Source organism: Onychomys torridus, chromosome 7, assembly GCF_903995425.1.
Source record: "Onychomys torridus chromosome 7, mOncTor1.1, whole genome shotgun sequence".
NCBI classification, from domain to species: domain Eukaryota; kingdom Metazoa; phylum Chordata; class Mammalia; order Rodentia; family Cricetidae; genus Onychomys; species Onychomys torridus.
In genome coordinates this window covers 4783992-4807565 of record NC_050449.1, presented here as the reverse complement: position 1 = coordinate 4807565, position 23574 = coordinate 4783992, and the positions used below count along the sequence as shown (strand labels likewise).

Sequence of the window (23574 nt, the reverse complement as noted above, 5' to 3'; positions counted from 1 at the left end):
AAAATAAGGGCAGTTTACAGCAAACCCACAGCCAACATCAATTTAAGTGGAGAGAAACTCAAGTATTTCCATTAAAATCAGGAACACGTAGTTTCCCTCCCCGGACTGCAAAAGAAAGAGTGCCCTTCTCCCTTCTTGACCCCTGGCCCTTCCCTCCCTCCTCCCCTCTTGCCGCTGTAGCCTCTGGCGCTCCGGCCACGGTGATGGGGTCTCGGGCCTCCACATTACTGCGGGACGAAGAGCTCAAGGAGATCAAGGAGACTGGCTTTTCCCACAGTCAGATCAGGCGCCTGTTCAGCCGGTTCACCAGCCTGGACAAAGGGGAGAGTGGGACTCTCAGCCGGGAAGATTTCCAGAGGATTCCAGAACTTGCCATCAACCACCTGGGGGACCGGATCTTCAATGCCTTCTTTTCAGAGGGAGAGGACCAGGTAAACTTCCGAGGATTCATGAGAACTTTGGCTCATTTCCGACTCATTGAGGATAATGCAAAGAGCAAAGATGTGAATGGACCTGAACCACTCAACAGCCGAAGCAACAAACTGCACTTTGCTTTCAGACTCCATGATTTGGATAAAGATGACAAGATCTCCTATGATGAGCTGTTACAGGTACTACAAATGATGGTTGGAGTGAATATCTCAAATGAGCAGCTGGGCAACATTGCAGACAGGACCATCTAGGAAGCTGATCAGGATGGGGAGAGTGCCGTTTCTTTACAGAATTTGTTAAGGTTTTTGGAGAAGGTGGATGTAGAACAGAAAATGAGCATCCAGTTTCTTCACTAAAGGACAGGGACAAAACTATTCTTGCTTTCTAGTATCTAAGAACTGGAACTTCCTTCTGACCTCCAGCCCCTATCCCATCATCCCCCTTTCCCAGAATACTCCTGCTCTTGCATGACAACCTGAAGTCTTTCTTGTCCCACAGACTTGCCTTTGGTGTATAAACAGGGTGTTACAGAACTGTACCCTCAGTCTTTTTCTGTTCAGTATGCACCCACCAGGTCTCTGCTTGTAAGTGACATCTTCCCCTGTTTGCTGCTGAATGCAATGCATCCATCCTGTCTGCGGAAATGAGATAGGGACTCATGTCAAGAACCAGCCAGCAAAGCTCCCACTGGATGGAGACTACATCCATGCTGCCTTCCCTTCATCGAGCCTCCGTCATGTTCCTGTGTCCTTGTGTCCTTTACTTCCTACCTCCCTGTCACCTAGCTTTCTGCCCATTTGGTCTTTCAGCCTCCCTTGTTCATTGAGATTCCCTGTGTCTGTCTACTTGACTCCGGGCTCTGCTGTCAAGCCTGTCTCTAATATGGCAGGCTGGTGAGTGGTCTGGCAGTTTGTATCTACCTTGTTCTGGCTGTGTCTCTGGGACATTGCCTATCCAGGAGCCTTTCAGCAGCCAGTACAACTCTTGGAAGCATGTGTCTCTCTTGGTCCTCCACACTGCTCTCATCACAAGGCTTATGAACAAGTTGTTCTTGAAAGGTGGTCATGGTGAGACTTGTAGAGCCGTGTCTCCTAGGTGGTTTCCCCAGATCTCTCTACCTCTGGCTTTTTATTTTCAATGTATTTCTGTGGCTTCTTTTCTGAGTACAGTGTTGATCTTCAGAAAACAGTCTTATGCTTCCCAGTTTGCTTCTCTTTGGGACATTGTCACCAATACAGTGGCTGTTTTGACAATATGGTAGGGGGCCTTCTTGTAGTTTTTGGAAGAGGCTAAAGAGCTGGTGGAGAGCTGCCCATATTCACTCTGCAGCATGGGTTATGCCTCAGTGTTCTGTACACTGGAAGATTCTTCACATTTCCAAACAGAAAGACTATTTTCTTCTGTTATGGAAGTGTCTGACTTATCTCAGTCCTAAAGAACTAGATTGTCCTCAGTGTCTTAAAGTTTTGCACAAAATCCCGAATGAATTTTATACTTGGCAAATTTTAATGCTGGAAGCCATGTAGTCAGTTCATAATCCTGGTCCAAGCATTGCATGTATTGTCTCATGAGCTTCCTAATCACATGACCTTCCTAGTTCCTTGTGTAGACCATTGCAGATCCCTTAGGAGCACAGGGCCTGGCCCTGGTGACACCAACTGAAGTGGTATTAGAGGTCTTTGAGGGACTTGGCTCAATTTGTGGGCTAATGTCAGCTGCTTTAGATCTCATTGAATCAGGCTGCTTCTACCCTGTGTCTGTGTAAATCTGCTCTGGGATGGCTTTCTCTGATGTTGCTTGCTTGCTTGCTTGCTTGCTTCTTTGCTTTGGAAGGCTATCCAAGATGTGTAAATAATTCTTTAGGAAAGAAATTGCTATTTAAAATCTAAAAAACTGGGCTTGGGGATTTAGCTCAATGGTAGAGCATTTGCCTAACAAGCACAAGGCCCTGGGTTTGGTCCTCAGCTCGGGGGGGGGGGGGGGGGGGGGGGGAGCGGGGAATAAATAAATAAATCCAAACAAAACACTCCAAAGGGATGGGTAAAAGTGAGGAGCAAGGGAGTGGCCAGGATGGATGGATGGAGTCTACATGAATTGGGGAGTTCTTTATGGAATATCTGTCTGACTTTGTGATCAAATGATGTAATATACAAATTGTATAAAAGGGAAGAATTGTCTGATATTGATCTGTCAATATTGTCTGATATTGATCTGCCAGGACTGTGTTGATATCCAAGGTACTTGTGGACATCAAAGAGTGGGTGGGTTCCAGGGTCTGAACCCCCACCTAGAGCTGTGTTGATGTTTGAGGACCACCCTGCAGCTGGAGTGATGCTGATCTGAATGGCCTGCACTGCCACCCAGGGTCATAGAAGCAGCTGGACCTGGACTGCTTCTGAGGACCATAACTGGGTCCTACCACAGCCAGGTTCTGTGTTGATGTCCATGGCCTGTGTCACCACTGAAGGCCATATGGATGCCTGTGGCCATGTTGGTGACTGAAGGACATGCTGTGGCCAGGGCTATAAAGATCTGAGTGGGCTGTACTGCCACCTGGGGCCATGGTGGTATCTGGGCCCAGGCTGCAGCCAGGGTCTGAGCTGATATCCATGGCTCCTAATGCCATTGAGGGACATATGGATGCATGAAGTCTGGGCTGCCACTTGGGGCCACCTTGCTCTGGGGCAATCCTGATCTGAGAGTTCCAGGTAGTTACCAAAGGCCAGAGTGACATCAGGGCTGAGAGGAGGCTGAGGACCATATCCGAGTCCATGGTTCTACTGCAGCTGAGATTTATGTTGATGCCCATGGCCCACATTCCCACCAAAGCCCACAAGGATGTCCACCTTACAGGTTGCCACATATGACCATGATGAGATCTGAGAGGCACACAGCTGCTGGGGCCATGTCAACCTGATCAGCCTGCACTGATACCTGTTCCATAGTCAGCCAGGCCTAAGCTGCTGCCAAGAGCCATATCTGCCACACCTACTTATGACCTGCCCCTGGGGCAGGGCCAAGATGGGAGCCCTTAAGACCTGAAATCCGGATGTGCTGGGTCTCTTGGTTCCTTGTGAACCTGGATGCTGGATGGTAGACCGAGCAGAATTCTCCAGAGAACACCACTGGACTGTACTTCACCTCTCCTGGATCCTGTAATCAACCCCTTTCCTGGCTGTAAGTTACCCCAAAATAAACCTTGTTTTTAACTACATGGAGTTGCCTTAATAAGTCTCCCAATATCTGGCACTCATGTGAGAAAAACTCCAAAGATCTGGGTGGCCTCTGCCCTCAGCCTCCTCTGTGGCTGCTGTGGCACACTTTCCACACTTACCATGCTTCCCTATCTCTTTTAAAATTCGCCCCCTCCTGGAGACCAAGTGCTTACTGTTCAGTTCATAACCACCTGGTACTGCTATTTCCCTTCCTTTCCTTCCTCCTCCCCGGCTCTCAGGCACCCAACACAAGGGAGCAGCTGAGTCTGGGCCCTGGTTCCCCCAACAAGCTTAGTCCCCACACAGGCAAGAGCCACTGTGATTGAACCCCGTCCCCCACCGACTCCTGCACGCAAGGCTTCCACCATCTCACCATCTCTCTGAGAAGCTGCTCAGAGGCTGCCTGATGAAATAGATGCTGCTGCTGCCCCCTGGCCAGCTCCCCAAGGGTGCTGCTCCTGTGGCTGCATAGAGCTGTGACTGCTGGCCAGAGCTCTTCATGCCCTGAGCTCAGGCCACTCAACCCCACACACCAGCCTTTAGACAGAGGGAGGGTGCTGAAAGGCCAGGCAGGCCATAAAAGCCAAGCTGGGCCCTGAAGCTCCAGGGAGTCTGCCTACGTCACCTTGCTGCTGCCTCCCGCAGCTCCTCCACTTGTGCACACAGGGCACTCTATTCCTACCTGCAGCTGCCATCAGCCAAAGCCTTCAGCAGGACCTGCTTTAGTGCTACACTAGCGACACCTGCTGGCCAAAATGTTCTACTACACCCCAAAACCATCACAAGCACAGGAAGACAAGCAAGCCAGTGTTTTATTTCAGGCAAGAGAACTTGATACTTTTACACCTTGAAGCTGATGAACAAATTTTGAATATTTCTTAAAATATAGCTGAAAACATTACTTCACAAGAATGTAAAAACTTTTTTGCCTGTATGATGAATGACATTTTCCTGGAAATATACGACCTTCCTAAGGCTGATCTGCCTTGTACCATGTTGGCATTTACCGTAATTATTTACACAGCATACAAATACTGGTTTAATAATAATAACAAAGATGAGTCATTATTGGGACAGATACAGGCTTTAAAAGACAACAGTGAAGGCTTACATAAAAAGATTTTTTTCCTCTGGAATCTGCTAACCAGGATTTACAAGACAGTAATAAAGATTTACAAAACAGGCTTCTTAGTTTGGAATCTGGTAACTTAATACAAGAATTTCAATCCATTAATAATAAATGTATGCCCAAATTTGATTTTATTGATAATAAATATGAATACTAGTAAATATGAACAACTCTCCAGAGTGAAGTTGTCACTACTCAGACACTTTATAAGGAAGAAAGATTATTGTTGACTGATAAAATAAGGTCTATAGAATCATGTGTTTGAGAAGAACATAAAAAGTTGCATGATTCCACGAGAAATCTGGGATCTCTTGCAAGAGAGGAGGTTCACTCCCTAGAATAGACCCTAAGTGCTTGTTTACAAGCCCTGAAAGAAACTCTCAGTGAACATGGCAAGGGACCTAATAAGCAGAAGGTCAAGACCATACAGGTTGTAACATCTCCAGATGGCTGTCATATAATGGCTTATCCTGTCATCATCCATGGGAGGCCAGCAGATGATAGACATCCTGAGCCATATGTGAAATATACATTACAACAAATTTCAGTGAGATATTTCTAAAAATATGAAGGAAGTGATAGTCTTGTATGGCATACACTCAACATATGTAAGACAGATGTTAAATATGTGGTCTACCTCACATAGAATCATTCCAGATGACTGGAATCAGTTCATTTCAGCTGTTCTAGAATAGAGCCAGCAGTTACAATGGAAAAGCTGGTTGAGAGAAGAGGCAAGAAATTTAGAGCAACAAGGTAAACTCAGAAGTTTTGAGATCTCCCAAGATCAAATTCTTGGTGAGGGACATTTCACTGATAGGAATGTACAAGCCACTTATGATGAGCATACAATATTCCTATGCCATACAGCAGCTCTAAATGTTTGGAAAAATTCCAGAACCAGAAAACCAACTGAGGTATACACAAAGATATTTTAGGGACTGCAAGAACCTTTAACTGATTTTTTACAAAGGCTGACCACAGCTAAAACAAAAGCTATGTCAGATAAACAATTAAGACAACTATAAACTGAGTCCTTGGCATTCAACAATGCTAATACAGAATGGAAAAGAATATTTATACCATTAAAGGTCAGATCAGCTCCTTTGGAAGAAAGGATTCAGTATACTAATGGTGTTGGATCTATTAACTATAGTAATGAGGCTTGGATAGGAGAGGCAATTCCCAGAGGTGGAAGAAGGCCCTGTGGTACCAAATGTTTTAAATGTGGTACACCAGGTCATACAAGTAAAATCTGTACATGGGGTGCTCCTAGAAATAATACTTCTTCTAGATTATGTAGAAGATGTGGCAAAGGTCAACATTGGACCAATGAGTGTAGATTAATAATAGATATATGAGGCAATGCTTTACTGGTGGGAAATGCCTCAGAGGGCCTCTTGCAGGCCCCCAAATTGAACATGATCTAAATATTTCCAGCCACTGTGGAGGGCACTCCTCTCCAGGACAACTGAATAATCCAGTGCTTAATGTAAAGAACAATACTGCACTGGATGATAGAACAGCCCTGATAGGTGGGAAAAAAGCTCCAAAGAACACCATAAAATGAATATTTTGGCAGTCATTCATAAATGAAAAAAAAAGACCAAAGCTTAGAATTCCAATTAATGGCATTGTTCTGGAGGGCATGGTAGACATGGGTACAGATGTGACTATAATATAATTACACCAAAATCATGGTAACCAAATTGGCCTCTTCAAAAAGTAGATGTCCAATTTCTAGGGATTGTAACCCTATCTCAGATAAAACAGAGTTTGAGATGGGTTGAATGCATAGGACCAGAAGGACATAGAGGAAGGCTGAAGCCATATGTGGCTAATGTAGCATTAAATCTTTGGGGCCAAGGCCTCTTACAGCAGTGGAATACTCAGATTAAAATTCCTACACTCTCAGAAAAAGAATATAGACCAATGCATGTTTCTAGGAATAATATCATAACATGCTATAAAAAAACAGTCACCAACCATTCAGGCTGTACACAAACAGAGTACAACTGCTGTTGAACTCTTGGAAAAACCAACTGCCTTACCTTTAAAATGGCTAACTAATAAACCTGTCTGGGTTGGACAGTGGCCTTTGACAAAAGAGAAGCTACAAGCTTTAGAGCAGCTTGTTCAGGAGCAGTTAAATGCTCAACACATTGAAGAATCTACCAGCCCTTGGAATTCTCCTGTATTTGGTTGTTTGTTTGTTTGTTTGTTTAAGTCTGGTAACTGGAAAATGCTGATAGATCTGAGAGCTATTAATAAAGCAATTCACCCTAAGGGCTCCCTACAGAATGGGATGTCCTTGCCCTCTCTGCTACCCAAAGAATGGCCATTAGTAGTTATTGACTTAAAAGATGGTTTCTTTAACATACTGTTACTAGAAAATGATAGATAAAAATTTGCCTTCATAGTACCTAATTATAACAATTCCCAGCCAGTTAAGAGATATCAATTGAAGGCCCTCCCAAAGGGAATGTTAAACAGCCCTACCCTGTGCATATATTTTCTGCAAAAACCATTGGAGATAATTCGTGTGAAGTTTCCACAACCCATAATTTATCATTATATAGTTGATATCTTATTGGCCGATCCAAAGTTAGATACCTTAGAAAGCATGTTTGAAGAAGTAAAGAAAGTTTTGCCTCACTGGGGACTGCAAATTTCTCCTGAAAAAATACAAAGAGGAGATGCTATTAATTATTTAGGATATAAGATAGAGCTACAAAAAATTAGACCCCAAAGGTACAACTAAGGAGAGATCAATTGAAGACTCTTAATGATTTTCAAAAGTTGTTAGGACGCATTTCCAACTTACTGGGTACCATGGGAATACCCAAAGATGGACTACAAAATTTGGCTAATATTCTAGAAGGGGACAAAGAATTAAATAGTCCAAGAGAATTATCAGCCAAAGCTGAGAAGGAATTGGCTCTAGTAAAAAAGATAATTCGAGAAGCACATGTGGATTGTGTGAATCCAGAATACATTCTTGTCATATTCCCCTCCAGACATTCTCCCACAGGTATTTTGATGCAGAGGGAAGATATTATATTGGAATGGATATTTCTACCATGTAAATCAAATAAGAAATTAAAGACTTATGTAGAAAAGATCTCTGAATTGATTCAAAAAGGTAAATCAAGACTTTGCCAGTTGACAGGAATGGACCCAGCAGAAACAGTACCTTTTACTAATGAGGAAATTTCCTCACTATGGAAAGATAATGAATACTGGCAAAGAGCCTGCAGTAACTTTTTGGGGAAGATTAACAACACTTATCCCAAAAGCACGAGAATAGAATTCATAAAAATGATTGAATGGGTCCATCCTCACATTGTACAACAAAAGCCAATTTCTGGAGTCCTTACATTCTATACTGATGCAAATAAATCAGGAAAAGCAGGATACAAATCAGGAGACTTAAGTAAAGTGGTTCAAAGTCCATACAACTCTGTACAAAAAGTTAGAATTGTATGCCATTCTTACTGTACTGGTGGACTTCACAGTACCCCTCAATATAATCACTGACCCTCAATATGCAGAGAGAGTTGTTTTACATATTGAAACTGCTGAATTTATTCCTGATAATACAGAATAAACTTCATTATTCATACAATTGCAGGAAATCGTCAGAAATAGGTAACAGCTTATATATATAAAACACATATCAGATCCCATACAGGTCTTCCAGGACCTGTAGCACAAGCTAATGATGAGATTGATCAGTTACTAATAGGTAATGTGCTAGAAGACTCAGAGTTTCATAAGAAACATCATGTAAATGGCAAAGGTTTGAAGAAGGATTTCTCCATCATTTGGCAACAAGACAAAGATATTTTTTTAAATGTCCTACTTGTTCCTTCTATAACCAAACTCCATTACCTACAGGAAGCAATCCAAAAGGTATACAATGAAATGAAATTTGGCAGATGTATATGTTTCACTTTGCAGAATTTGGAAAAATAAAGTATGTATGCCATACCATTGACACGCATTCAGGATTTCAGTGGGCAACTCTTATAAGTTCTGAAAAGGCTGATTCTGTGAGTACACACCTATTAGAAGGTATAGCCATCATAGAAATACAGACAGAAAATGTCCCAGCATATGTCTCCAATAAAATGAGACAGTTTTTTGCTTATTACAATATAAAGTATGTTACAGGTGTACCACAATCCCACAGGCCAAGCACTCATAGAAAGATCCAATTGAACTTTAAAGGATATGCTAAATAAACAGCAAAAGATAACAATGACTCCTAGAAATAGATTGCATAATGCTTTACTAACCATAAATTTTCTCAATGCTAATGAGAAAGGAACAACAGCTGAAGAGAGACATTGGACAACAGACAAAACTTCTGAGCTATATCAATATATTTCAAAGATGCATTGACCTCAGAATGGAAACCAGGATATGTCCTGCATTGGGGAAGGATTTTTGCTTTTGTTTCTGCAGAAGAAAAGCTATGGATAGCAACAAAATCCATAAAAATTTGATTCAAATAGGAGAAACCCCTTGATGAGGAGAAGTAAACGCTCATCCATCAATGTGACATCGCTACAAGTTGAAAGAGAAATTTAACAAACAAACGTTGGGTTAGGGTTCTGTTTTTGTCTTTACAGGATAATAGAAATACCCATCTTCCAGAAATCATAAGACCTTTGGATATCCAGATGTCTACAGCAGAAAGAAAGAATTTATTGGTACCAGTCTGCACAGGCCTAGAGTATCTCACTGCCTACCATCTATATCTCTTTAATTCTAGAAAAGCTGTGGTTCTGATTCAATTATATATCAAGCTGGCTTTGGAGTTGGAATTTACTCACTCCTTCTCTAAACCCAAGCATATTGCTAAAAGGAAAGGTTGAGAGATTCTGTCTCATATCTGAAGGACCATTTGGTGTGGCACAGAAGAAAACCAATAAAAAAGGACCATTGTCTTCAAGATTCCCTACATGCTTATTCTTGATTTCTCAGAATCCTTTCGTATATGTCATGTCATGTCATCTTTAAATCCAAACTTTCCACTTTAATATTTATAATGTTCAAGTTTTTCACAGTTAAAAAATATTTTTTTCCAATAGCAATCTCTGAAGTCTCCAGAAGGAAGATGTGGCCCCACCACAACAACTCTACCCAGTCCAGAATGATGCCATGATATTCACAAACATTACTCAATGATCAATCTTGGACTGAAAACTCTCCAAGATAATTTTATTATAAGATGGTTCATCATACTACACATCTAGACAGAATCTCAGACAACCTTACCCATTACTTTGAGACTGGCTGCAGAATCTATAGTTAGTGGAACTGAGATTTAACTAACTGAGCCCCACAGAGATACCATTGCCCCCCTGAACAGCAGGAAGCAATTCTAAGAAAATTATACCCCTTTTTATCAAAGATTTTATGTTTCTCGGAGTTATGGGTAATGGTTATAGGGTTAGGAGTGGAAGAAAACATTGGACTCTGTATTGCCCTTAAGAAAAAAAAAGGGGGGGAGTGGATAGGTATAGGGTATTAAGGTAGATTACTGTATTCACTAGTAAACTAATTTAGTAAAATATCACCCTTAGATAAATTGCACTGTTGTGGATTCTTGTATATTGATATAAATGTAAACTATTTTCATATTCTTATTCCAGATAATTTGTATATTAATAAAAATACAGAACCATATTTGTTGTGATGTACATATAGTCCTACTATTATTTGAAATGTTTTGTATATTGATACAAATGTAAAATTATATTTGTCATACTGTATGTATGAGCTACCTCTGCTTAGGGTATTTGGTATATTGATACATACTTAGGATTATTGGCATATTGCATATTGTACTATACGTTCCTACCTCTGCTTTAGCAATTTTGTGTATTGTCACAATTTTGAAGTCATTGTCCTTTTACTGTAAATTTGCTTACAGACTGTTTGCCTTGTTTACATGAATTCCTTAGGTTATCCAGGTAGATAAGACTTACAGATATAGTCACCTATGCTTGTCATCTCTAAAGTTGTGTTAGTTAGGTTCTCCAGACTTACAGAACATATGTCAGATGGATAGGTAATCTTCAAACACTTTATACCCCTGGAGAATATGGCATTTAAATGTTTTGATAACTTGAAATTCTGTTGACTTAAGACATGATTGCTCCTGGCAGCACTGATCTGATACTGAAAGAATGTTGGGCTACTGAGATTTCCATTTGGAAATTTGTCTTCACCTTGGCACAAAATGGCCTACTGGGTCAAAGAACTGCCTTTGCCTCAACAGTAAAATGGTCTGACAGATACTCTAGGCCTGTAGCCAATTTGAATGCACTAGCAATGCTGAGAAACATTAGGTGACTATCCAGGCTGCCAGTTGTCTCTGTATATGCTCAAAAGACTCCTGAAATTCGTTTGCATCCTTCTCCCATTTCTCGGGTATTATTATATTCCTTCTTAGGTCTTTGATGGGATTGAACACTAACAGTTATAGTTACAACTTTCTTGTATCTTAGCTAGAACATATTTTGTATTAAATGTAGGTTCTTCAGGATAGAACACCTTTTCGAATGATCTCTGTAACTTGCCATTTACCCATGCCCAGACTTCTCTGGATTTTAGTATGTGTCTCTTGTTTGATATTGTTTGTGTTGGTTGTATCTAGGTCATTACCCCTTATCCTCCTGGACAATAATTGATGATCATTCCTATTGTATATAGTTTTGTACTAGGTTAGAACTTTCTTATTTAGACAAAAGGGGGAGATGTAGTGGGTAGTTGTCCTAGCTTAGACCTGGAAGTACTGCCCCAGTGAGGCTTCTGGTAACTGCCATGCCTACCTATGACCTGCCCCTGGGGTGGGACCAAGATCACATCTTAAGACTCAAAATCCAGATGTGCAGGCATCTCTTGGTTCTTGTGATCCTGAGTGCTGGATGGTAGACTGAGCAGAGTTCTCCAGAGAACATCACTGGACTGTACTCCACCTCTCTCGGATCCTGTAACCAAGCCCTTTACTGGCTGTAAGTTACCCCCAAATAAACCTCCTTTTTAATTATGTGGAGTTGCCTTAATAAATCCCCCAATAGGAAGGAAGGGCAGGCATTTCCAAGGAGAATGATTGTGGGACCAAATCTGAGTTTGGTGGTAGGTGTGTTTTCCTTGAGTGAGGTAGAGAAATATGAGATCCAATGGCTTTTGATCTCTGGCATCCCAGAGAATAAATGAGGATCAATTCAAATGGCGTAAATTCCTCAATGGTTCGTCAGAGAGTGGGAGCCAGGGCAAAGCCTGAGGGATATGTGGTCACCTTGTACCAGGACTTACAAAAAGGGCCAAAAGGCAAGAAAACATGGTTGAGACAAGAGGAGCCCTCACTCATGGGAAAAGGCCAGAAGGAGCGCTTACTGATTATGGAGGTATTGGATGGAGTATTGAAGGTTCCAGGGATCCTAGTATATCTCAGACTGCCAGCAGGCAGGAGAAAACACCAGGAGGGTCTCTGCAGAGTCACATAGCACCAATGTTGTAAAACAGCAATATGGCCTTGGTGGGTCTGAGCCAAGGTGAAAAGACAGCCACACTATGTAGATGTGGCAGCAGCATGGCATGGTGAAAGTCACACCACACAGATATGGCATCCATATGGAAAGTTTTATTATTAAAGGGTAAGGAGAGAGGGAAATGAGAGAGATAGGAAGAGAGAAAAAAGAGAAAGAGAAAAGCAGAGTGTGTGCAACCTCAGGAAAGGAGAGAGAGGGAGAGGGTAAGGAAGAAAGAAGGGTTCTCTCTTATGGGGACTTTATATAAGATGATGTCAGGATGCTGAGTGGGTACCCAAAGGATAGGCCAGAATGCTAACAAGGGGGATGGTCCCAGTGGCCCAGACTGACCAACTCAGCAGCCACCCAGGTACACATTCAGGGCTTTGAGCTGGCACACTTCACCATCTACCCCATCTATGGCATGCTAGAATGCATGAATAGACAGGTCCTAAGGAGCCATGGCCACATGATCTGCATGACTCAGGACTCCTGGGAGTTTCTATGAAGGTCTAGTGTTGATGGTGTACCAGAAACCAGAGGCTTTGAACCTGACCAACAACACATTACAAAATGATCATTCACAAGGAAAGCTGTTTGGACAGAAGGGTCTGCTGCATGATACACCACAGCTCCCAGTGCCACTAGGACCAATGAAGAGGCAATAGAAAGGTAAAGACAGAGGAGTGAAAAAATTTTGTTTTGTTTTTGGGGTTTTTGTTGCTATTATTGTTGTTTCATTTTGTGTTTGTTGCTTATTTCTTTGGTTTGTTTTCTTAATTGAAATTGGCATTCTTATTTGTATTTTAATTATTTATTTATTACTTTTTATTTTTTACTTCTTTTCTTTATCTTATTTTTATTATTTCTTTTTTAGTTTTCTTTTTTATTTTTATTATTATTCTTTTTTAAGTTTTCAGTTGGGGGAGACACTACAAGAGTGAGGGGTAGGGGCAGAGGGACTGGGAAATGGGTCGGGTCACGGTGCATAATGTGAAAATCCCAAGGAATAAATTTTAAAAAGTTAAAAAATAAATAAAATATTTAAAAAATTAAAACTTCAAGTCATTGAAGAAGATATCAGAAGACAGAAAGATCTTACATGCTCATGGATTGGTAGGATTAATATAGCAAAAATGGTGATCCTATCAAAAGCAATCTACAAATTCAATGCAATCCCCATCAAAATTCCAACACAATTCTTCATAGATCTTAAAAGCACAGTTTTCAGTTTCATATTTTAAAAACAAAACAGGATAGCTAAAACAATCCAGCATAATAAAAGAATTTCTGGAGGTATCACTATCCCAGATTTTAAGTTGAACTGCAGAGCTGTAGTAATAAAAATCACATGCTATTGGCACAGAAAACAGACTTGTTGACCAATGGAATCAAATTGAAGACCCAGACATAAATCCACACACCTGTGGACATCTGCTGTTTTTATAAAGAAAAAAGAGATACACACAAGAAAAAGCATCTTCATCAAATGGTGCTGGTCTGGATGGGCTGCATGTAGAAGAATCCAGATAGATCCTTGTTTATCACCCTGCACAAAACTCAACTCCAAATGGATCAAAGACCTCAACATTAAACCAGATGCACTGAACCTGATAGAAGAAAAAGTGCGGAATAGCCTTGAACTCATTAGCACAGGAAAAGACTTTCTGAACTGTTTCTGTTAGCACAGAAACTAAGATCAACAATTAATAAATGGAATCTCATGAAACTGAAAAGCTTCTGCATGGCAACAGACACAATCATTTGGACAAAGTGGCAGCCTACAGAATGGGAAAAGATTTTTACTAATTACACATCTGATAGAGGGCTAATATCAAAAATATATAAAGAACTCAAAAAACTGAACATCAAGAAAACAAATAATCTAATTTTAAAAAATATATAGATATAAACAGACAATTCTCAACAAAGGAGTCTCAAATGACTGAGAAATACTTAAAGAATGTCCAAACATCCTTAGTCATTAGGGTAATACAAATCAAAACTACTTTGAGATTTCATCTTACAAAATCAATAAAACAAATGACCTTCATGCTGGTGAGGATGGTGGGAATGTAAACTCATACAGCCACTATGGAAAATGGTGTGATGGCTCCTCAGGAAGGTGGGAACTAATCTACCTCTAGATCTAGCTATACCATTCTTGGACATATACCCTATGCCCACTTCATCCACAGAGACACTTGTTCAACCATGTTCATTGCTGCTCTACTAATAGTAGATAGAAATTGGAAACAACCTAGATGACCCTCAGCAGATGAATGGATAAAGTAAATGTGGTACATTTGCATTATAGAATATTATTCAGATGTTTAAAAGGAATGAAATTCACAGGTACATGAAGAGTACTAGAAAAAAATCATGCTGAGTGAGGAATCCCAGACCCAGAAAGACAAATATATATATGGTGATATATTATGTACCCTAATAAAATTTGCCTGAAGATCAGAGAACAGAACAAGCCACTAGATTAAACATAGATGTCAGGTAGTGGTAGCACACATCTTTAATCCTAGCACTCAGGAGACAGAGATCCAACTGGATTTCTGTGAGTTCAAAGCCACCCTGGACCATATGAGATTGACTCAGTCTAGGAGACAAAAACAGAGCCAAACAGTGGTGGCACACACCTTTAATCCCAAGGCTTGGTAGTCACACACCATTAATCCCAGCACTAGGAAGGAATTTGATGGCTGGGCAGAGAAAGCTACATAAGGCATGAGGAAACAGGAACTAGAAGCCTTTTTAGGTTGAGGAGTCCTAGGGGTAAGATGTGGCAGTGACTTGTTCCTTTGTCTCTCTGATCTTTCAGCATTTATCCCAATATCTGGCTCTGGGTTTTTTATTATAAGACTATTTAGCATCTGTTTGGTGTTCTATAGGCTTCTTGTATCTTCATAGGCATTTCCTTCTTTAAGTTGGGAAAGTTTTCTTCTATGATCTGGTTAAATATATTTTCTGTGCCTTTGAGTTGGTATTCTTCTCTTTCCTCTATCCCTATTACTCATAGGTTTGGTCTTTTCATGGTGTCCCAAATTTCTTGGACATTTTGGGTCATGACTTTGTTGGTTTTAGTGTTTTCTTTGACTGATGAATCTATTTCTTCTACCGTATCTTCAACACCAGAGATCCTCTCTTCCATTTCTTGCATTCTGTTGGTTATACTTGCATCTGAAGTTCCTATTTGTTTACTCAGATTTTCTATTTCCAGCATTCCTTCTGCTAGTGTCTTCTTCATTTTTTCTATTTCCCTCTTCAGGTCTTGGACTGTTTCCCTTGCTTTTTCATGATTTTCTTTCAGGGACTTATTGTTTTCTTCTGCTTTAATTGTCCTTTCCTCTAGTTTTTTATAGCGTTCTTCCCATTTTTTGTTTGTCTGTTCCTCTACTTTATTTTTGATTTCTTCTATATAAGGCTCTAGCCTCTTCATGATGTTACTTTATAAGGTTGTGTTCTTCTTCTTCTTCCATTCCTTGATGTTCAGGTCTAGCTGTTGGAGAAGGGCTAGGTTCTGATGATGCTGTATTGCTCTTTATTTTGTTGTATGCACTTCTGCCTTGGCGTATGCCCATCTCCTTGTGGGTTCGTTCTTGGTCTTATCAGTGTACTTGGTCCAGACAGAGCTGACAGATTTAGGGAGCCTCTCTCTGGTCCAGATGGAAGCTCTGGGCCAGATGGGAGCTCTGGCCGGATAGGAGCTGAGGGGCTGGACTCTGAGTCTCAGGAAGTCCCTGGGATCTCCTTATCTTGTCCAGATGGGAGCTCCTCTGGTCCAGATGGGAGTTCCAGGGCAGATGGGAGCTGGGGGCTCTCTGGTCCAGATGGGAGATCCGGGACAGGATGGAATACTGGACACTGGTCTCTAAGTCTCCGGAAGTGGCTGGGGTCTCCAGCAGATGGGTGTGGGGGCAAGGTGTTGAGGTTGTAGTATCCACCAGAGGGTCTCTCTGGTCTCTGGTCCAGATGGGAGTTCCGGGGTGGATGGGAGCTGGGGGCCGGTCTCTGAGTCTCAGGAAGTGGCTGTGGTCTCGGGCAAATGGGTGTGGGGGCAGGGTGTGGAGACTGCAGGGTTTGCCTGCAGTCTTGGAAAAGGGGAGCCTTCCCACAGGGCCCGCCAATTGGTTGGAAACTGGGGCCAAGTTGGGCAGGTCCTCCCAGGATGGTGCCCAGGGGTGGGACCCAGGGGCGGTTCCCTCTCTGACTATAACCCCAGGTACTCACCTCTGGTCCAGATGGGAGTTCTGGGGTGGATGGGAGCTGGGGGCTGGTCTCTGAGTCTCAGGAAGTGGATGTGGTCTCAGGCAAATAGGTGTGGGGCATGGTATGTGCTCACTCATAGGAGGATACTAGATGTAAAACAAAGATGACTAGACTGCTACACAACTCCAGGGAGGCTACCTAGAAAACAGGACCCTAGGAAAGACACAGGGATCACGCAATGACTGAGAAATGGATGAGATCTACATGAACAACCTGGACGAGAGTGGGAGAAATGAAGGGCAAGGTTTGAGGGAAGGGAGGCTTGGGGGAGCAGGAGATCCCAGCTGGATCAGGAACAGAAAGGGAGAACAAGAAATGGTAGGCCATGATGGATGAGGACCACATGAGAACAGGAGTGGGCAGAGTGCTGGAGAGGTCCCCTGAGGTCCACAGTGATGCATCCTCTGTAGACTGCTGGCAGTGGTTGAAAGAAAGCCTGATCTGACTTAGTCTGGTGATCAGATGGCCAAACACCCTGATGGTCGGGCTGGAACTCTCATCCAGTGACTGATGGAAGTGGATGCAGAGATCCTCAGCCAGGCCCCAGGTGGAGCTCCATGTGTCCAGTTGTTGAGAAGGAGGAGGGACTGTGGGAGCATGAATTGTTGAGCCCAGGATTGGAAAAAGCACGGGGATGAAAGGCCAGATGAATGGAAGCACATGAATTGTGAACCAAAGACTGTAGAGCCCCCAGCTGGATCAGGCCCTCTGGATAAGTGAGACAGTTGAGTGGCTTGGACTGTTTGGGAGGCATCCAGGCTGTGAGATCAGGACCTGTCCTTAGTGCATGAGCTGGCTGTTTGGAACCTGGGGCTTACACAGGGACACTTTGCTCAGCCTGGAAGGAGGGGACTGGACATGCCTGTACTGAGTCCACCAAGTTTAAATGAATCCCCAGGGGAGTCTTGGCCCTGGAAGAGATGGGAATGGAGGGGAGGGGATGGGAGGAAGGTGGGGGTGGGGGTGGGAGGGGGAGGACAGGGGAACCCATGGCTGATGTGTAAAATTAAAACACAAATATAATTTTTAAAAAAAGACTATTTAGCAATTCATGTTACATATATGTATTCGCTTATATGTGGGAATTAACTGTTAAGTCAATGACAACCCAACTACAATCCATAGATCCACAGAGGCTAGGTACAGAGTAAGGAACTTGGGTGTGGGGAAAACAGATAGATCTCCCTAGGAAAGGAAAAGAGAATGGATATCTATGGGTAGATGAGGGGACTGGAATGGGAAGATCAAGAAGGGACAGGAGAAAGGAGAGGGAAGAAAGGGAGGGAATACAGGGAGAGACAGAAAAAAATTAAGGACCATTTGAGGGGTATTATAGAAACCTAATAACAGTAGAAGCTTCCTAAAAACATATACATATATGAAGGTGATCTAATGCTATCACCAAATAATGGAGAAGACAGAGCCCTAACTGGGCATCTCGTCACCAAGTGAACCTTCCAGTACTGGGATTGAGTTATTGGCCAGTAGGGTCCCACGGGAACCCTCAAATATCCCTGCTGCTGCCAAGACAACAAGTTGCTCTCCACAAACTGTTGGCAAAGCTCCATTGTCAAAGACAACACCTGCACAATTAACTGAACATGGAAGTTAAAGCTGGTGCCAACATAGAGCTTTCACCCCTAGATTCTAGCATCCTTGGTACAGGACTACACTCTACAGGCTACAAGGAGAAACATAAACACCAACCCAGCCACAAACCTTTAGAAGCACACTGGGAGATGTTCAAACACTCGTTCTGGAAAGGAACACCCTGGGCAAAGAGCTTCTGAAGCAGCCCTGGTAACTCTAAGAGACAGTTAGGTGGATGAATCAGTGCTCTCTAAGAAATGTCTAGGCTTCTGATACCTGTTCTGTAAATGAAGATGAATTCCTTGACGGTCTGGACCTACAGAGTTAAAGCAAACCTGGTTGAAGAAATTGTTTCACTAATTTCACTTTGTATTTATGCTCTCACACTTTGTAAGTGTATCTTTTTTTTTTTTTTTTTTTTTTTGAAGCTGGGGATCGAACCCAGGGCCTTGCGCTTGCTAGGCAAGCACTCTACTACTGAGCTAAATCCTCAACCCGTACGTGTATCTTATAGGAGGAGGCAACAGAACATAAATAATTTAAAATTTTATCAATGATGGAAGCTCTTCTAGTTAAACAACTGTCCAGTACTAAAGCTAGCAGCTACTTGCCCAAGTCCCTTGGAAAGTTTTAATTGACTGAACAAGGCACAGTTTTAGGATTTTACTAGTAAGTAATGTTCTGACAATTAAAAGAGTATTTGAAGTTTACAAATCAGTAATACTTACGGATAGACCACATCTAAATTGTCACATAGAATAAGCATATACAGTTTAGTTCAATTGTATTAAGTTTTATTCTAGTAATATGACATATTTTTAAGTTATTATTTTAATTTTAGTATGGGAAAGTCATATTAATAATTTAATCTATAGAGTTAACCATTTCCAGCTGGTGTAAATTATTTTGTTTCGTATTACCAGCAATATTTAAGACTATGTTGCCATCTGCTGGTAGATCTTCTAAGACTCTCATATAATGTGGTGTTTATTTTAAATTAAACTTTTTGCTACTAAGTTCAGTGATGCATCTTTCACTTTTTGGTTGGTTGGTTGGTTGGTTGGTTGGTTGGTTGGTTGTTACTTGCTTGGATGGTTGGCTGGCTGGTTGGTTTTTTAAACAGAGCTTCACACAGCCTAAGGAGGCCTCAAGGTCACTAAATTGCTGAAGATGTTCTGAATTCCTGATTCACCTGCCTCTGTCTCCCCACTGCTGTGACTAGAGTGCTGCAAGCACAGGAAAACGTAATGGAATCCAGCTACTGTCACAAAAGCTACTACTCGGAAAAGTCAAGGACTTCTCCAAAGGTCAAGCCATGGCTTAAGGAGTCTTGGTGATATTTTAGCTTTTGTATATATATTAGCTGGTTCCTAAAATGATTTTCTTGTGTGCTTCCAAAGAACTCCTAACAATGTATTTATCTAAAATGCCTATCAAGCATCCATGGCTGAACGAAACTGCACCTGTCTCCTAGGTCAGGCAGATAGCTTTATTTCTTGTGCAATTTAGGGTGAGACCCTCCTTTCTTACATAACCTTACTAATAGACCCATAACTTCTTACCTAACCACTTCTAGGAATGTAGACTGAGCACACAGATCCCCTTTTCACATACTAACTGGTCATTAGCACTCAGCTGACCTCCTCTTTTACCACTCCCATTTTGGGTTGTAAAAGAAAGCCTGGTGGTCACTGCCTGAGGAAAATTCTTAACTACCTTTATGACCCTGTAGAATTCAAGCCTGGTGACTTTGCTAGGCCAGAGGATTGCTATTGCTTGGGTTTATAACTGGATTCCAGAGAGACTTAGGACAGAGAAAATAAGGAGACGAAGAGGAGAAAAGAGAATGGAAGAAATAGATGGGTAAGAACTTGAGAGCCAAACTGAGATGGGGAAAACTAGATTGAAGGGATAGAAGAGAGTGCTAGAGGAATGGGATGGAAGATGAAGAAGAGCCAGATGAGGAAGAACAAGAAGAGAAAGAATGAGATAGAAAGAAGGAGGTGGGAGAGGAGCTAAGATGGGAAAGAACTAGATGGGTGAGAACCTGGATGGGGCAGAACTCAGATGAGAGAATTAAGATAGATCTTAGAAAGGACAGCAGACTGATGTAGGGAGAAATCAAGCAAGAAAGGAGCTAGACATGAGAGCAGAACAGAAGCTTGTAGAGAGAGAACTGACACAGAATAATAAAGTGTATGGACTAAGGAGTTTCGTGTACATAGATTCATTCCTTTTCATCAAAGATTAATTATCAGCTGGTTGTGGATTCTTGCCAGACCCTGGGAGGGGACTATCGAGGAGCTGGATCCCCATAGTCCTTGATACCTAGTGCCCAAACAGCTCTCCTTAAAAAATGTCTTTTTCTCTCTCTTTCCTCTTTTTGGGTTGACTTTTAAGTTCTTGGTAATTTATAAAAATCCTGGCCAAGTACAAGAACTTCAGTTAACCCATTTCAAAAAAAAAAAAAAAAAACAGGTCCTGGTTAGGGGACTCCCTACCACAACCTGTATGGATTCATCAGACCCCGAAGATGTTTGGGGGTTGGAATCCTAAACATCTGCCTTCTTCCCTCTACATCAGCTGTCTGCTATCTGCGTCTCAGCTCTCTTCGGCCTGTGTCTCCACCCTTCTCCTCCCCTTGCCATTCCAATCTGGCTTGATACAGACTGGACAAATAGGCTACAGCTGCTAAAAAAAAAAAAAAAAAAAAAAAAAGTTCTCCTCCACTTTAGTTTGGATTTTTTACTATGCTTATTTCATGATACACCTTAAAGGATTTATTAAATTGTTATTCTCCTTGTATACTATATTTTTGAATAAGAGTTCCTGTTTCTATATTAAAATAACTTCAGTACAAACTTAATATTTTTAAAGCTAAACCTGACTGGTATAAAACCTAAGTTCTAAGTTTATAAAGATAACTAACTTATAAATTGTTAACAAGTTTGCCTTAATTAAAGATAATTAAGAAATAAAACTTACTTATTGATTGGCCAACCTGAACTGTAAACTGTTAAGGATAAGTTGTACTTAAGCTATAAGCAAGTAGAGATAATTATTAGGACACAAATTAAAACTTGATCATCTTATGAATGATCAAATTCTCTAATGTATATAAAATCATATTTATGTACATGCTAAGTATGCTAAATTTCATATAATCAATTCATTACTTAGCCCCATAGTATTTAAAATGTTTAAGCTTTGGACAAAACTGCCATACCCCTTATTGCCAGGGTTTTGTCCAAACTATGCTTTGACATCATTTAGATTATATTTCCATTTACCAGTCCTAAAGATAATTTGTCTTACTATCCAATATCAAGTAAAAGATAGCTCACCTAACATATTTCAAAATGACCTTTTACTGTTCCTTTATTAAAAGAAATTCACTTTACTTTGGCTGTTCTTAGTAACCAATCACTCATTTTTCCTGATGAATTTAATACATAGATGCTTTTGGATATAAAGTTTTTATAGGGATATAAAGGTTTAGATATAGAAAATGTTTAGAAAGGTTAAAAAAACAACTTATATGAATTGCCATTTTTTTGGAATAGAGAAATATATGAACATCTAGATATGCTGTAAATGATACATGAATCTCAGTAAATAACCTAGAGATACTGAGAATGTATGCTTAAGTTAGAACTATGGATAAAGTTTTTATTGAGGTCTGAGATAGATATATCAGCTTTAAGAATGAACTTATGTATGCCTTAATACAGGAGTCTATGGACCTCCCCTAGAAGGGACACTGGGACTAATAATAGACCATAGCTCCTCTGCTGTACAAGGTATAAAAACTGTCCCAGGAAAGGTTGATCCTGACTTTACTAAAGAAATTAAGATTATTGTTCAACCCATCACAAAAACAATTCAGATTCATACAGGGCAGCACCTTAGGGAGCTGCCATTTTGGATTCTAGGGATATGGATTTCTAGGTTCAGAAATTAAATATTCCAGACCAACTAAACACTTAAAATACAGGGAAAGAAAATAATTGGATTGCTAGACAAAAGCACAGACATTCCTTATACTTCAGGAAAAGAGTGGTCAAATAATTAAAACAACTATTATTCCTTCATCTCTTATAGGCCTAGGTCAACCTAATATTATTGCTAGCAGCTCAAAAATATTAAGATGGTCAGATAGATAAAATTATGGCATATTCTGCCCATATGTCATCCTCCATACCTAACAACACTATGGAGAAGAGACATGCTGTAACTAATGGATGTACCATTAATCTCTGCTATGAACTAATATCAGCTCAAAGGCATTAGATGGGTTTTAAACTTAAAAGAACTTGGGTAAACAAACCCAAGGTATAACTGAGCCCATTATTCCAGAAATTATAAATAACAGACATGGTCTAAAGTACCAAAATTTATCCTAGGGGCCACTGTCCACTGTTGACCCCATTACATGTAAATCTGGTGGTGCACCTATCTGTGTTAAGCAATGACCTTTAAATGCTGAGAGAATTGTAATTGCTACCTGTCTGGTGGAGGAAAAACTTAAATACTGGGCATATAAAGCTCCCCACCAGCCCTTAAATCATCCCAATATCTTTTTATTTAGGAAAATCAGGCTTATAGACTGTTACAAGACCTTAAGAAATTAAATGAAACTTATTAAAGCCAAGGGGAATCTCACAACCTGGCTTGCCGTCTCCCTCGGCCATCCCTAGGAATCAAGATAACAATTATTGTAAATTTACAAGATTGCTTCTTTACCATACCTCTTCACCCTAAAGACTGTCAGCATCTCACTTTTAGCTCTCATTTTATGTATACAGATTAACTATCAGAACTGTCAATTATAGCTTCCTCATAGTCCTCCAACCTAATAATAATAAATATATATATGTATATATATATATATATATATATATATATATATATATGTGTGTGTGTGTGTGTGTGTGTGTGTGTATGTATATCCTATACATTATTCTATCTTATAATACATTTATTGAACAGATAATATTATATTTTATCAAACTATGAAACTTATGAGTCTATAGATGGGCAGATAGCTTTACAGGATATACTGGCACTTTTCTCATGTCTGTCCAACAATTACTAATTCTCTCCCTATGGAAGCTCATCCACGAGGCTTACGTCCTTATGACTTATGGTTATGAAATAAGAAGTAATGCACCATGTATTTCACTGCTTTTCAATTTTAGGAATGCCTAGAGCTCATATATAGACAATGGCCTTACATATACTTCAAGAGCTCTTAAGTGCTGGTACTTAACTCTTCATATCTCCCACTACAGGCAGTCCTTATTACCCCAGGCAATCCCACAAAGTTACACCTAAGCCTCTAGGACCTTCTCACTGGTGTTTGAAAAGGTCCTGATGTTTTAAT

At 40.8% G+C, this 23574-nt stretch overlaps 1 protein-coding gene across 1 annotated transcript; it reads left to right on the top strand.

Annotated features, from left to right (window-relative positions):
• Positions 1 to 203: 203 nt before the first annotated feature.
• Positions 204 to 683, top strand: LOC118586577 (calcineurin B homologous protein 1-like). The gene has a single exon (XM_036191628.1). It carries the CDS (start codon positions 204 to 206, stop codon positions 681 to 683), a length of 480 nt encoding a protein of 159 aa, XP_036047521.1.
• Positions 684 to 23574: the final 22891 nt, after the last annotated feature.